Raw genomic sequence first — 12,156 nt, 5'->3', positions numbered from 1 at the left:
ATTTCATCTAATAATAATCTACGAGACGTTAAAGTGCATATAAATTCAAAATTAAAGCAACCAATAACACACATAGTCATAAACTTTTGTATTATACGTTAATTGAAAAGAGGTGTTCCATGAAATCAAGTTTAAATAAATAAAATTACTTTTTGTTGGAAAACGATTGTCCTAGCTAAAAAGCTTTCAAATTAGTACAATACTATCAATAGAACACGAAAATAAATGTATACTAAAGATATTCCAGTAAATAATGCTAAAGTAATTAAAATACCAAATAAATATGGCAACACGGTTAAAAGGAGTCTTAACAAAATGCACTTTAACTTGAAGGGAATAAGCGACAAATTTACAATCTATTCGACAACCAGTTAAAATATATACAATTATTTTTCTTTTTCTCATGTCAAAGTCGACCTCGAAAATCATTAACACTTCATATTACACCAAATTCCGCTAAAATAGCTTTCTGTACAAAAAATATATAAATCGTGAATTACATAGTAAAATAGCTAAATCATTTTCCGTCTACTTTTTTTCACTACACGTAAGCCTTTAGGCGATTATTGCAACGTATTGACTAAATCTAAGTTCGATTATGCTTAGTGAAATGACGTTTACGAAATTGTCAACAATATTGCCACACTCGCAAACGTTTATTTAGGAGTGATAATTAAATGCCAAAGTATTTATAAGATTATAAATAACCACAATAGAAATAATGAATGTGACAACATCGTACTTATTTACACTGAGTTTGTGCAGAAACCGGTAGAGACACGAGAATAGGTGACCACGTAATAAGTGCAGAGTAAAATAAATTCTCCAACGGATAGTTCAATCACTATGTGACCCCCGACTGATTGTATCACAAATAATATTAAGTAACGAAATGAACACAAGAATCGTGTATGGCTGTGCCCACTTAAAAATAAAATTATAGGCGGTAAGAAGGTTCAATTTAGGCGACAGGCATTAAGGCTGACCGTGTGATTGAAAATAATATTTATCGGAAATTAAATTTACAATATTTTTGAGCAATTTCGGCGATATAGCGCACTGGGCTTTTGTTTGAACACTTTTGTGTTCAACGAATGTCAACAAAATGCAATGGACCAATTATGTAACGGATAAGACACTGCATCAACATAATTATAATATTTTAACGGAGACAACTGGATACCGCTTAGTTATTGTAGACAAAAAAAAAAAACCTCAGACTGGTATTTAGTAATTATATCTAAATTCTACTCAAACATAGACAATAGAGCTGTGTAACTAACGATGTAGATTAACAAGAAAAGCTGCAATAGGACTAACGCTGTTATTGCATCGACATATTGTAAAGATACCCGACTGAAGACTAGATGAGAAATTGTGACAGAAACCCTCAGATAGCGTATCAAGATGCTCAGTGAGGCCCGGCAGAGCGAAGCAACTGTATTTGTCACAACCAATAGAATATTTTGCACATTTTCACTGGGTAAGGCGACGTTAGACCGAGTCCTACTCACAACATGCATTCGTTGTTATGTTAGGTATAGTCACTGTCTAAATGTGAGATTATATCGAATAAGAGATAAACGAAAAAATAAAATAAATCTGCGTTACCGGCCGACTCGCTTATTAGTAATTATCGTCTATGGGTACAATTGATGAAACAAGGTGTGTGAAACATCTTTATACACTAACTACATCTAAAACTGCGCGTTCACTATTACAACTAATGTTTTTAAGTATTGCCATATACTATGTCTATTAGATTGATTATAAAGTATCATACATTAGACAGCAACCATACCGATGAATATAAAAAATTGCTCTTGTAATCGATGATCATGTTACGCGTATAAAAGAAAAAAACGAATCAAACGCACCTACAACATGCTACGGAATTACAACGAAACGTACAAGGATTCAGGATACTTAGACGCAATTTATAAAATTCAAATTTAACTGTATGAAAATAAATACAAAACGCAGCACGCCGCACAACATATCCTGTTTACGATGTTATGTTATTAATTAATATGCGATAGCACGTGTGGAAGTTGTGCAACATGACCGACACGATGCAACGCACGTGATGCAGCTGCAGACATATAACGAATAATTCACGCTACATATTATAGCGTGTTGTAATACAGACGAGAGTAATAAAAAACAAAACTGGGATAAACACGAAACACGGCAAAACGTTGTGATGGTGTGTTCGCACATTGCAGACACGCGCGCACCTAAAATTATGACACATAAAATGTAACCTCTAACAATGGCTAATGCGAATTCATATCGATTCCTAATTACACCCCTAAAACTACGCCTAGATAGCCTAGGAGAGTCCCGAGACCCCGGTGTATACCCTAAAAAAAAAAGTAAAACAATAAAAACAACTATAATTTACTTATACATTATGCGTACAAAATCTTAGCCAACGTTCCCTAGGACGCGCCATCAAATAAATATATTAATAAACATATCAATAAGATACATAAACATTGTACATATATAAAAAATCTTTTCACATACCATTATACATACGTACCGCATAGCTTCCCTACGACTTACATTAATCTATATACATTATGTACAGAGGGGAAAATAAAAACAATTTGTACTTGCAGAAAAACCGTGAAGTTAAAATAAAATAATAAAAATAGTTGAAAACCGAAATATACAACGCCTCACACACAACTCGATAAAAAAAGGTTACATTTATAATATATTACAAGCGAAACGTGAGATTTACAAAAATATTTTCTTATCGCGTGTGCGTAGAGTCGCCTCTACCTCTCGCATCGCTTCGCGCCCTCCGCGCCATCTGGAAATAACAAAACTCTTCATTATATCCTTCAAGTCACTAGTATCAAAATATATTCCATTGAATTTTAAATGGTTCGGGAAGCAAACAATCATGCGACACAATTATAAATTTTATATTTTTAGTTCCATATTACACACACATATGCGCAATAATAATTAATTGTGCAAGTCAATTTTATTAATGACGGTTTGGTTAGGTTTAAGGAATACTTATATTATAATTCAATGTCTACTGTCGTGTATTCTTTTAAACAATCTGTTATTTAAATTGTCATATTCGTTTGTTTTGTTAATCTTTCTTTACGTACAAGTCAAATCATGAAAGCTAAACCTCCCATAGAAATAATGATTTAAGAGTCAATTTAATTTTTGCACACTTGTCTAGCCTCGAACCTCTCGACCTTTAACAATAACTCCAAACGTTCATTTGCACAAATGTAAATATCAAACTCATAATAAATTGCGTACAGTCCATTCGTCAATTACATCGGTATGCAAATATGAACAGAAAAACAACTACGCGTTTAATTTAAATTACTTCAATTACATTCAATATAATTTTGAGCATTCCAGGCTTGAATTATACTATTATTTCAGTTTGTACTTGGCTCAAATGATTCTGAATTACTTATAATAATTCAAGTGATTTAATAAATAAAGTTTTGAAAACATTATAAATACGTGAGTCTTTATGTCCCGTTTTCGCGGTAAAATCACTGTAACTATAATAGGATGAAATTTGGATGGAAATGAAATTTACAAAACTTATACCGAACGTTTTCTGCCAATACGCCTTACTGATGTAAAAATAGTTTACGACTTATTCTCATGTTCGGATACGTAAACCACAAAAAATCGAGCCGTTTAATTTTAGTTAATGGAAAATTTGATTTAATTTCCGAAGGGTATGGCAACTAATATATGATATATTTATATAAGATATATTTATATAAGATATATTTATATAAGATATAATACCCGAGGTGTCGGTGGGCGGCCTCGCCTCCTCGTCGTCGGGCAGCGCGAGGCCGAACTCGCGCCGCAGCCGCGAGCTGAGGTTCTCCCGCTGCCGCTCCGACGCCGTCGGCTGCGCGTCGAACACGCCTGCGGGACATTTGAATTTCGAATTTATTTTTGTTCTTTTTTATTTTATATTTTTTATGCCAGATGCATTTTTTTATACTTGACCAGACACTAATCTTAAAACTGGGTTAGAACGTTTAAATAATGGCCAAGGGTAATTATTTTAAATAAAGCATTTCGTTGTTTCAGAATATGGTGCATACTAGCGTGCAACTACAGTGTTGTTGTCATTACAATATGTTAAAATTATCCTTTTCCTAGTCTTGTATATATCCCAGTACCAAATTTCATCCATTATATCGGTGCAATGTTGTAGACGTGAAAGCATAACGGACCGACAGAATTACTTTCATATTTATAATATTAGTGGGCAAGTAGACACTGAATTGTAAATATGTATTAAAGAGTACATCGGTAATGAAAACAAATCAACAAAAATCATTATTTCAGTTTTTTACCGAATACAATATTCAAAATGTATGGTTTAATATTATACATGTATAGATATTTGACCCGTGAAGCAGAAGCCAGAAGTTTTCAACTATGTTATAAGATAAAATTTCAAGTAACGCTTCATACTATCTTGGTAAAAACAGAAAAGTTACGGCATTAAAGAATAAGAACCTTGTATTAAACCGTGCAACAAAGAAACCCCTAACATTTGTACAAACATTGCCATTGTTATAGAAGATAGCTGTATACACGACGTATACCTTAGTGCAAAACATGTATTATAACATTAGTCACAGAATTAAACTATTCGCAGTACACACGAGCCGCAAACCGGATTTGATGTTATCATGTTTTTTTTACACGCTTTTTATTAGCTTCACCTGTATGTTTGTTTGTATGTTTGTTTGTAACCGACTTCTTTGGGCGCGATTTTGACCCACTTTAAACGGCGAGATTTCGTTCAAACTTTGTAGATTTATTGAGGACCGATGACAACACACTAATTTGATAAAATTATTCCATTTTTCAATTTGCAAAATATGATTTTTGTTAAAGCGTGTTTTTTAGTTTTTTTAAACTATTATTTTATTTAATATTCATTCACGAGTATGTACTAGGTACCTCAATCTGGTTTTATTATATAAAGACGTGAAAATTTAATTTTTTTTCCGCTTTAATTTTAATACCACGACACGTAGCGACTTATTGTTCAATTTTCTATTTTCCAAAATTACAGCGATTTATACATCATAGATGAATAAAACAACAATTAGTCAATCTGTTAAGCAGGCGTGCTATTTCCATACATTGAATTAATAGCAAAATCCGCTGGTTACGGTAAAACTATGTAAGGGGGTATTTATAAAACAAATCGATCTCTATTACATTAGTTGGCAAGACACAAACAATGTGTTCCGTCCGTAATTTCTAGACTGCGCACAAAAATAGATCGACAAAACGGCTCGTGTAAGCATCAGGACGCTTCAATTTACGATAACGAGGACAAAACCGCCAGTATCAATTATCTCTCGCTGCATAAATCGCCCCTATTAGTCAGGCAATTTGTAATGATTCATTTAAATTCATTTGCATCAAGACCAATGAATTCACGTACGCCGACGTTGTCGTAGCCCCATCTGGCACTTGGCAAGAAATCAGTGGCCATTCGTCGATGGAACAAAAACATGTTTGTGTATTCAAGTATTCACATTCGTTTCTAACGTCGAGTTATTGTATTACATATGATATGAATTGAAATTATTGATTCGATATTCGTTTAGATAAATGATATGGGTGGGATTAGATGGTATTGATCCCGCGATAAGGACATAAAGTATAGTTTACTTTATAAACGCGATTAACGACGCAATTTCGATGTCGACATCCTATGTACTCTCAAATTTAGTTCCTGTTCTGATACTGAATAAAAATGTGTGACCTTTGTTTTTGTATCGCACTGTGATGAACGCACAAGTCACGATCTCGAGTTTTTTTATTTATTTTGTTTACTCACGCTGATACAATGTACTGTTAATCTATGAAAACGTAGTTTGAAAATGAATGCGTAGTACAGGTATTGACCAAACCTGACCAAAACGTTAATGTAAAACTATATAAAAAAAATAATGCGATATTGTACCGTTAACATGATCCCATAAAATCATCTATAAATAAGAAATTAACGAATCGATAAAATAAATAATCATCGATATAACTCTTTAATTAGTCATGGAATCATAATAACCCGATAAAAGTGCAATTAATCACATAGATTTATGCATCGAACCGGATGTAGTCGGGTGTTTGTTTTCTAATTACACGCAAAGGAAGTTGCGTTCGCGTAGAACACGGCGAAGTGTAAACTCGTTAGTTATTGACGGCTTGATTGCGACGCAATTATCTCGATAGCTTTAACAGCACTTAAATAACGTCGACAGGAACATAAATTAGTATAAAATCTAGGTTAATCTGAGCTCATCCAGAATTTACATTAAACAGCTTTTAGAACGTTATTAACTATATTTACATACATACCAAAATGCAATTTATTCCCATGCTATTCCGCACTTTAAGGATCAATCGATTAGGTCTATATTAAAAATATATATAGTATCCCTATTAATCTATAAATTTATATTTTTAATGTTAAAAAAAAGTATGAAGCTCATTTTGCTAGCCTTGCAGGTTAATCGAAAGCTATTTTAATCTATTTTGCATATGAGTCGTCAGCGGTAATCTTTATATGCAAGGAGGCATCCTTTGCAGCACATTGCCTCTACACTACATACATGTCTCCGCCTGTAAAACTGCTCCTGCAAACGAATCTCACCTTTAGGCATATGGGAAGAGAGGTCCTTGTGCAGTCGCTGCTCCAAGTCGTCCACAGCGGCCGCGGCTGCTGCGTCCAGCCGTTGCGGCGACAGCGACGCGGAGCCCGACGACGTCGTGGAGCCCGAGGACCACTCGGGCCCCGCGCATAGCTCCCCGCCTTCGGGGGGCCCCGCGTCGTCGGAGGCGGCGGGGCCCTTGTGCCGCTTCCGGTACTCCGTTATAGAGAGCTGGTATAGGAGGGCATGTTTTACTTGCATGTAGTTTTAATGTTGATATGAATTGACGAAAGTGCTTTTGTGAGCTAGATACTGTATTTTACTGCAAAATTACTTACTTTATTGCAAAATCCCTACGAGCATTATAAATGCGAAAGTGTGTTTTTTTGTTTATTTTTCATGATCATGTCAAAAACTACAAATTGATATTTTTTAAAAACATGAATAAATAATATATAGTAACTGCATATAATATATCATTATGACTACATTGACATTTCGATGCTAATTGTTATGCAAGCGGATTGTGGAGGTGTGTGATATTTTACAAAACTTAACCAGATCAAGGTTAACATGATAAGATAAAAAAGTGTTAATCAAACATGTGTATTAAATTTTTTTTATCTATAGTCATTATTTTCTTTTGTGTGCCAAATTTCATACAGATACACCCAATCAGCAGTTTCGCTTGAAAGAGTAACAAACATTCATATTATACATCTCAATTATCAATCATACATAGCAAGTAGGATAGTAGATAGCAGGATATATTATAAGAACAAGAATATTTTTGAACATTAAATAAAAATGTATCAATTAATAAATAATATTCGATGATAAATACAACTATTTATAGACAGTATGAAATAACTATGAGTTTGAACATAAATGTTGCATGACTCACCTTCCTTCGGACTGGTTTAGGTTTGTCAGCAGGCGGAGGGTTGAGGCGGGGGTCGTTGCGGGGGCAGTAGGGCTTGCTGGGGCGGGGCGAAGACGCCGGCGCCGGCGAAGCCAACAGGCTCGACTTGTTCGAACTCTTCAACACCCCCGACAACAACACACTGTTATTCGAGTCCATATTATTCACTCGCGTTAAAATTTCTTGTACACTTTTTAATTCGTCCACTGGCGTAATACTGTCCTTATCGAATATACTATTGTCTAAACTTGTAGTCCTATCTATTGCACTTTTAATTAAAGACATATTTGGTATGTTCTCGTTTATTGGCGAGTCCACTTTAAACGAATGCGTCATATTGCTGAATATGCCGGAGAATAGTCCAGTCGAACTAAACCTAGTCGAGAATGGCACCGTCGATTCTAAGACGGTGGGACGTTCAGCGATTTCTTTGTCTTCATGTTCCGGAGGGGATTCTGGACATGTTTGTGCTGGATGGGGTTTCATCGGCTCCTCAGGCAGAGGTATAGTTTCAGGAGGCGGAATTATTGGCATCGGATTGGTTTCCTCCGGTAAGGGTATGGTCTCTGGAGCTGGTAACGGTATCGACTCCACAGGAGGCAATGGAATATTTTCTGGCGAGACAAGCATTTTCGCATCCTCGTGAAGGTTCGCGTCGTCATGAATATCGCCATTGCTCTCCGAGCGATTACTTGTGTCGTCTTCCGTACGCAACTGAATACTGATCTGATCATCAACCATATTGAGGTCAAAGTTTAGGTTGACCTTCTTCCGTTTCTCCTTTGGTGGTTTCTTATTTCTACTCTTTAAAATCATTATGTTCTCTGTATGAAATGAGTGTATTTTCTTTTGAATGTCATCCATTTCGTCACGTTGCGGAGACGAGTTGCCACTCGTATCAGCAGATTGAGAGCTGTGTATTTTTTCGTTAGGACTTTCAATACCTTTCGTTTCAATGTTGATCTCGTTAGATTCTATTTTTGATTGCGTTATCACAGTCGTATCTATTTCCATTGGCACAACTTTATTGTTAGTTTCTTCAATTTCCAAATTATTATTGTTATTTGCTGGTATGTCAACTGGTTTAGGTATCTCTAGCGTTTCGTCATCAGGGACACCAATTATCCTCCTTATATGTTCAGAATTATGTGGTCCTTTTAAATTAACGTTAAGAACATCATGATCTATATTGCACTGATCATCGGAGCCCTGGCCACTGTCAGATCGCGTTCTATCTCGAGCATACATATCCATAATATTTCGCTTATATTGCCGCGCCAATGCCAACGAGTCTTCTTTCACTGGTGAATCTTCAGACGTTAACACCGGCGAGGTCTCGTCGTGGCACTAAAGAAAAATCAAAAAATATCAGATAACTATAAAAACTAAGCACTAACACTAGTATAAATTTATATATGAACAAAATTGATACATACATGATCTATGGGGTTTTGGTCGCAAGATAAGGATTCTCTGGCTAATCTTCGTTTCTTCAAAGGAGTAACCATTTCATTAGGTGGAGATTCTGAAACAAATGTGTCTACATTTAAACTAGTAAAACAATTCATAAAAGACAACAAAGAAACAAGATACTAGTATGTTATGGACTGGTTCAATACCTATACATGGCGTGTCACTCTCTTCACTGATGGCCTGTCTTAACCATCGCTTCTTAGCACTATGCTGCATTGGTTGTGCGACTTCCGTGACTTCCGCAGGTGGTGTACTTCGTGTGATCCTTTTAGCTTTCTTCGGAGGTTTATTTCTATCTCTACCGGGAGTTCTTGGCGGCGAATGCGGTTCTTCTTCGTGATAGTCTTGACCTCCACTAAGATCACCAATCATTGTGGAAGCAACTCTGACTAAACTCTCTAAAGACGTAGCTGAAACTAAGGGTGGGCGGTAAGGAGAGTTGTACGGTGAAGGAGTCCGATCCGGCGAACGACCGATCCATTCATTGGCCATAGTCTTCTTAGTTTTCGGTTGCTTGAACGCCGATTCGACGGACCCAACAGCCGCTTCCACAAGCAGACACGCTGAACTCAATCCCAGATTCTGAAATAAAATTTATATTAGTTTAAGAATTCAGAGTCATAATAAACAACAATATGAATAAACTCTGAAAAACAAATTTTCACACCATACCTCAGATACAGGTTCATGTGACTTATCCTCATCAATGGAAGAGTGAACATCATTTCTAGAATGTTCTGGAGGTGGGGAGAAAGGCTGGGCCTCATCTCCTGAAGTTACAAGATCACTGTCAGCAGAGTTGAGACGACGTCGATTAGATTGAGAGGCAGTGCGTGCTCGACCTTTGCGTCTGTAACAAGATAAATTATATGTTCTAATTTATATAATTTCACACTCATATGCATTCTACATACGTAATATACTTTACATACACTCTACAAATTACACAATACCTTTTCCGTTTTTTAAAACTATTATGTGCATCATCATCGTCATCTTTTTCGTTATAATTATGTGGATGTGGATCAGATTCTCTACGCTTTTGTCTCTCTTTCACTTCTTGTTTCCTCTGTTCAGCTCTTTCCATCCTTTCGAAGGCTTTCATAATAGCCTCCATTTTACGTTCTTCACGAGTCTGTAAACAATTCTTAGGTTTAGCATAAAATTTATATACTTTAAAAATATTAAGATTATTACAAATAGTTTTTGTCCTACTTACCATTTTCCTTTTATCTTTTTCTTTACCAGAGGGAGTTGGTAATTTGTCTTGGGAATCATCGGTTTTATCATCCAATGAGTCTTGGTTAACACATGTTGTTCTGCTTGATCGTGAAGATCGATCATGACAAGCAGATTTAGCTGTAACTTCACGAGTTACCGGTTTCTCATCTTCTGATTTGGGTTCAGTTTTATTCTTTTCTTCGACTTTTTCCACTTTTGGTTCCTCAACTTCTATCTTTGTAAACAATGAAGGCAAGACAGGCTCTTTTGTTGTTTCAAATAGTTCTATTGTTGGCTTTTCTTCTTTTTCTTCAACCACCGCTTGGAGATGCACTGGTTCAGGTTCATAATTTATTTCAGGCATTGGTATTTCTTCTGGTTTTTCTTCAATCTTAGGCTCAATTTTAACAAAATCAGGCTCATCTAAGTCAGGTTTCATTTCTTCTTTAGCTGTAAGATCTATTTCTTGATGCTCTTCTTTAATTTCAGGAATATCTGACTTTATAGGTTCAAAATACTCTGGTGACATTATAGGCTCTTTAACTGGTGACATAGGAGGCAACTCATGTTTTATAGGTGATTTTTTCTCAGGTTTTATGATTGGAGCTTCAGGTTTTAATGGTGGAGGTATTTCTTTAGTAGGTGTTGTCAACAAGGATGACAATGGTGGGGATAAAGGCGAAGACGAACTGTAACATCTGTTACGACTACGTTTTTCTCTTGAAGGGAAATCAATTGGTTTTCTAGAACTCATTGAAGTAACACCATTCACTTTGCAATGTTTAGGATTGCCACAAGCACAGGGCTGCTTGCTACCATCTGTATCATGACCAACTGTTATTTCCGTATTGGACTGAATAACGCCAATCGTTACCAAATAAACATGCAAAGCTCCCTTTACAATGCAATGTTGAAGTTCTGCATTTGGTTTACAGGACCTACGCACAAATCTCGCCTCATTACCATATGTCCTTGTGTCAATACAAATCTGTGTGTTATCTTTAGGTAACCTGTAGAAAAACACAAAAGGTCCAGGTTTTTGACTTCCAGCCCGTGCTGAGTTTTGTAATTGTGGGCGGTGTTGATTCGAAAGCATGTATTTTCCTCTCAATTCAATTATTGGAGTGTTCTCTTTCAAATCTTTCGTAGCAATCAAAATTTTTCCACCTGCGTGGGGAACCGTTGTACATAAATGTGCTGTGATAGACGAAGCCATGTTGGATGTATTACCAAGTTTACTGCTGTATTTCATTATTTTTGCCCGCAATTCAGGGCTATAATGATTCGTCATTGCCACTTCGTAAAGATCTCGCCAATGCGACTGATTATTAGACATACTAGCGTTGTACTTGTTTCTATTTAGCATCAATTCCTTCTTACGCTTTACACGTTTTTCTGTCAGTTTTCGTTTTGTACCTTTCCTAACTATTTCTGCTTTCTTTGGCCTTTTTGGCCCTCTTTTTGGTGGTAAAGGTGGTAATGAGGGTTGCGGTAATGGTGGAAGAACTGGAATATTTGAATTATATGTCGTAACGCATGATCCACTTGTATTTGTATATGTTGTAACTGTTAACAATCTCTTTCGTCTTTGCCCAGGAATTCTTGTGCATTCTGAAGAATCTGAATCAGATGCTCCTAGTGCACTCAATTCTTCTCTTTTCCGTAATTGTATGGCACGAGCATGACGTCTATCTATAGCGCGAGGTTGACAAAGTTCACACATATAAGCATCAGGTATATTATTTCTGTCAATACCCATACAATCTACATGCTGCCATTCTCCACAACGGTCACAACATATCATGTATCCATCGTCATGTGTAAAATCACAAATGCATCTCGTTTTGCCTTCTT

General features: G+C 36.1%; 1 protein-coding gene across 2 annotated transcripts in view; it reads right to left on the bottom strand.

The window, feature by feature from the left end:
* Nucleotides 1–525: 525 nt before the first annotated feature.
* Nucleotides 526–12,156, bottom strand: part of LOC119831415 — a 16,663-nt gene continuing 5,032 nt past the window's right edge. For both annotated transcript variants that reach the window (XM_038354746.1, XM_038354744.1), the window contains exons 5-13: nt 10,301–12,150; nt 10,035–10,216; nt 9,754–9,931; nt 9,228–9,663; nt 9,045–9,148; nt 7,591–8,955; nt 6,689–6,917; nt 3,802–3,927; nt 526–2,821 (exon numbers count right to left, since the gene is read on the bottom strand). In XM_038354746.1, coding sequence (XP_038210674.1) covers nt 2,787–2,821; nt 3,802–3,927; nt 6,689–6,917; nt 7,591–8,955; nt 9,045–9,148; nt 9,228–9,663; nt 9,754–9,931; nt 10,035–10,216; nt 10,301–12,150 — 4,505 coding nt within the window. In that variant the 3' untranslated portion in view covers nt 526–2,786. The remainder of the gene's footprint in view (nt 2,822–3,801; nt 3,928–6,688; nt 6,918–7,590; nt 8,956–9,044; nt 9,149–9,227; nt 9,664–9,753; nt 9,932–10,034; nt 10,217–10,300; nt 12,151–12,156) is intronic.

The sequence above is a fragment of the Zerene cesonia genome, chromosome 13, assembly GCF_012273895.1.
Source record: "Zerene cesonia ecotype Mississippi chromosome 13, Zerene_cesonia_1.1, whole genome shotgun sequence".
In the NCBI taxonomy this organism is placed as follows: domain Eukaryota; kingdom Metazoa; phylum Arthropoda; class Insecta; order Lepidoptera; family Pieridae; genus Zerene; species Zerene cesonia.
Note: the sequence above shows the minus strand (reverse complement) of the source record. Positions and strands in the feature narration are given on the sequence as shown.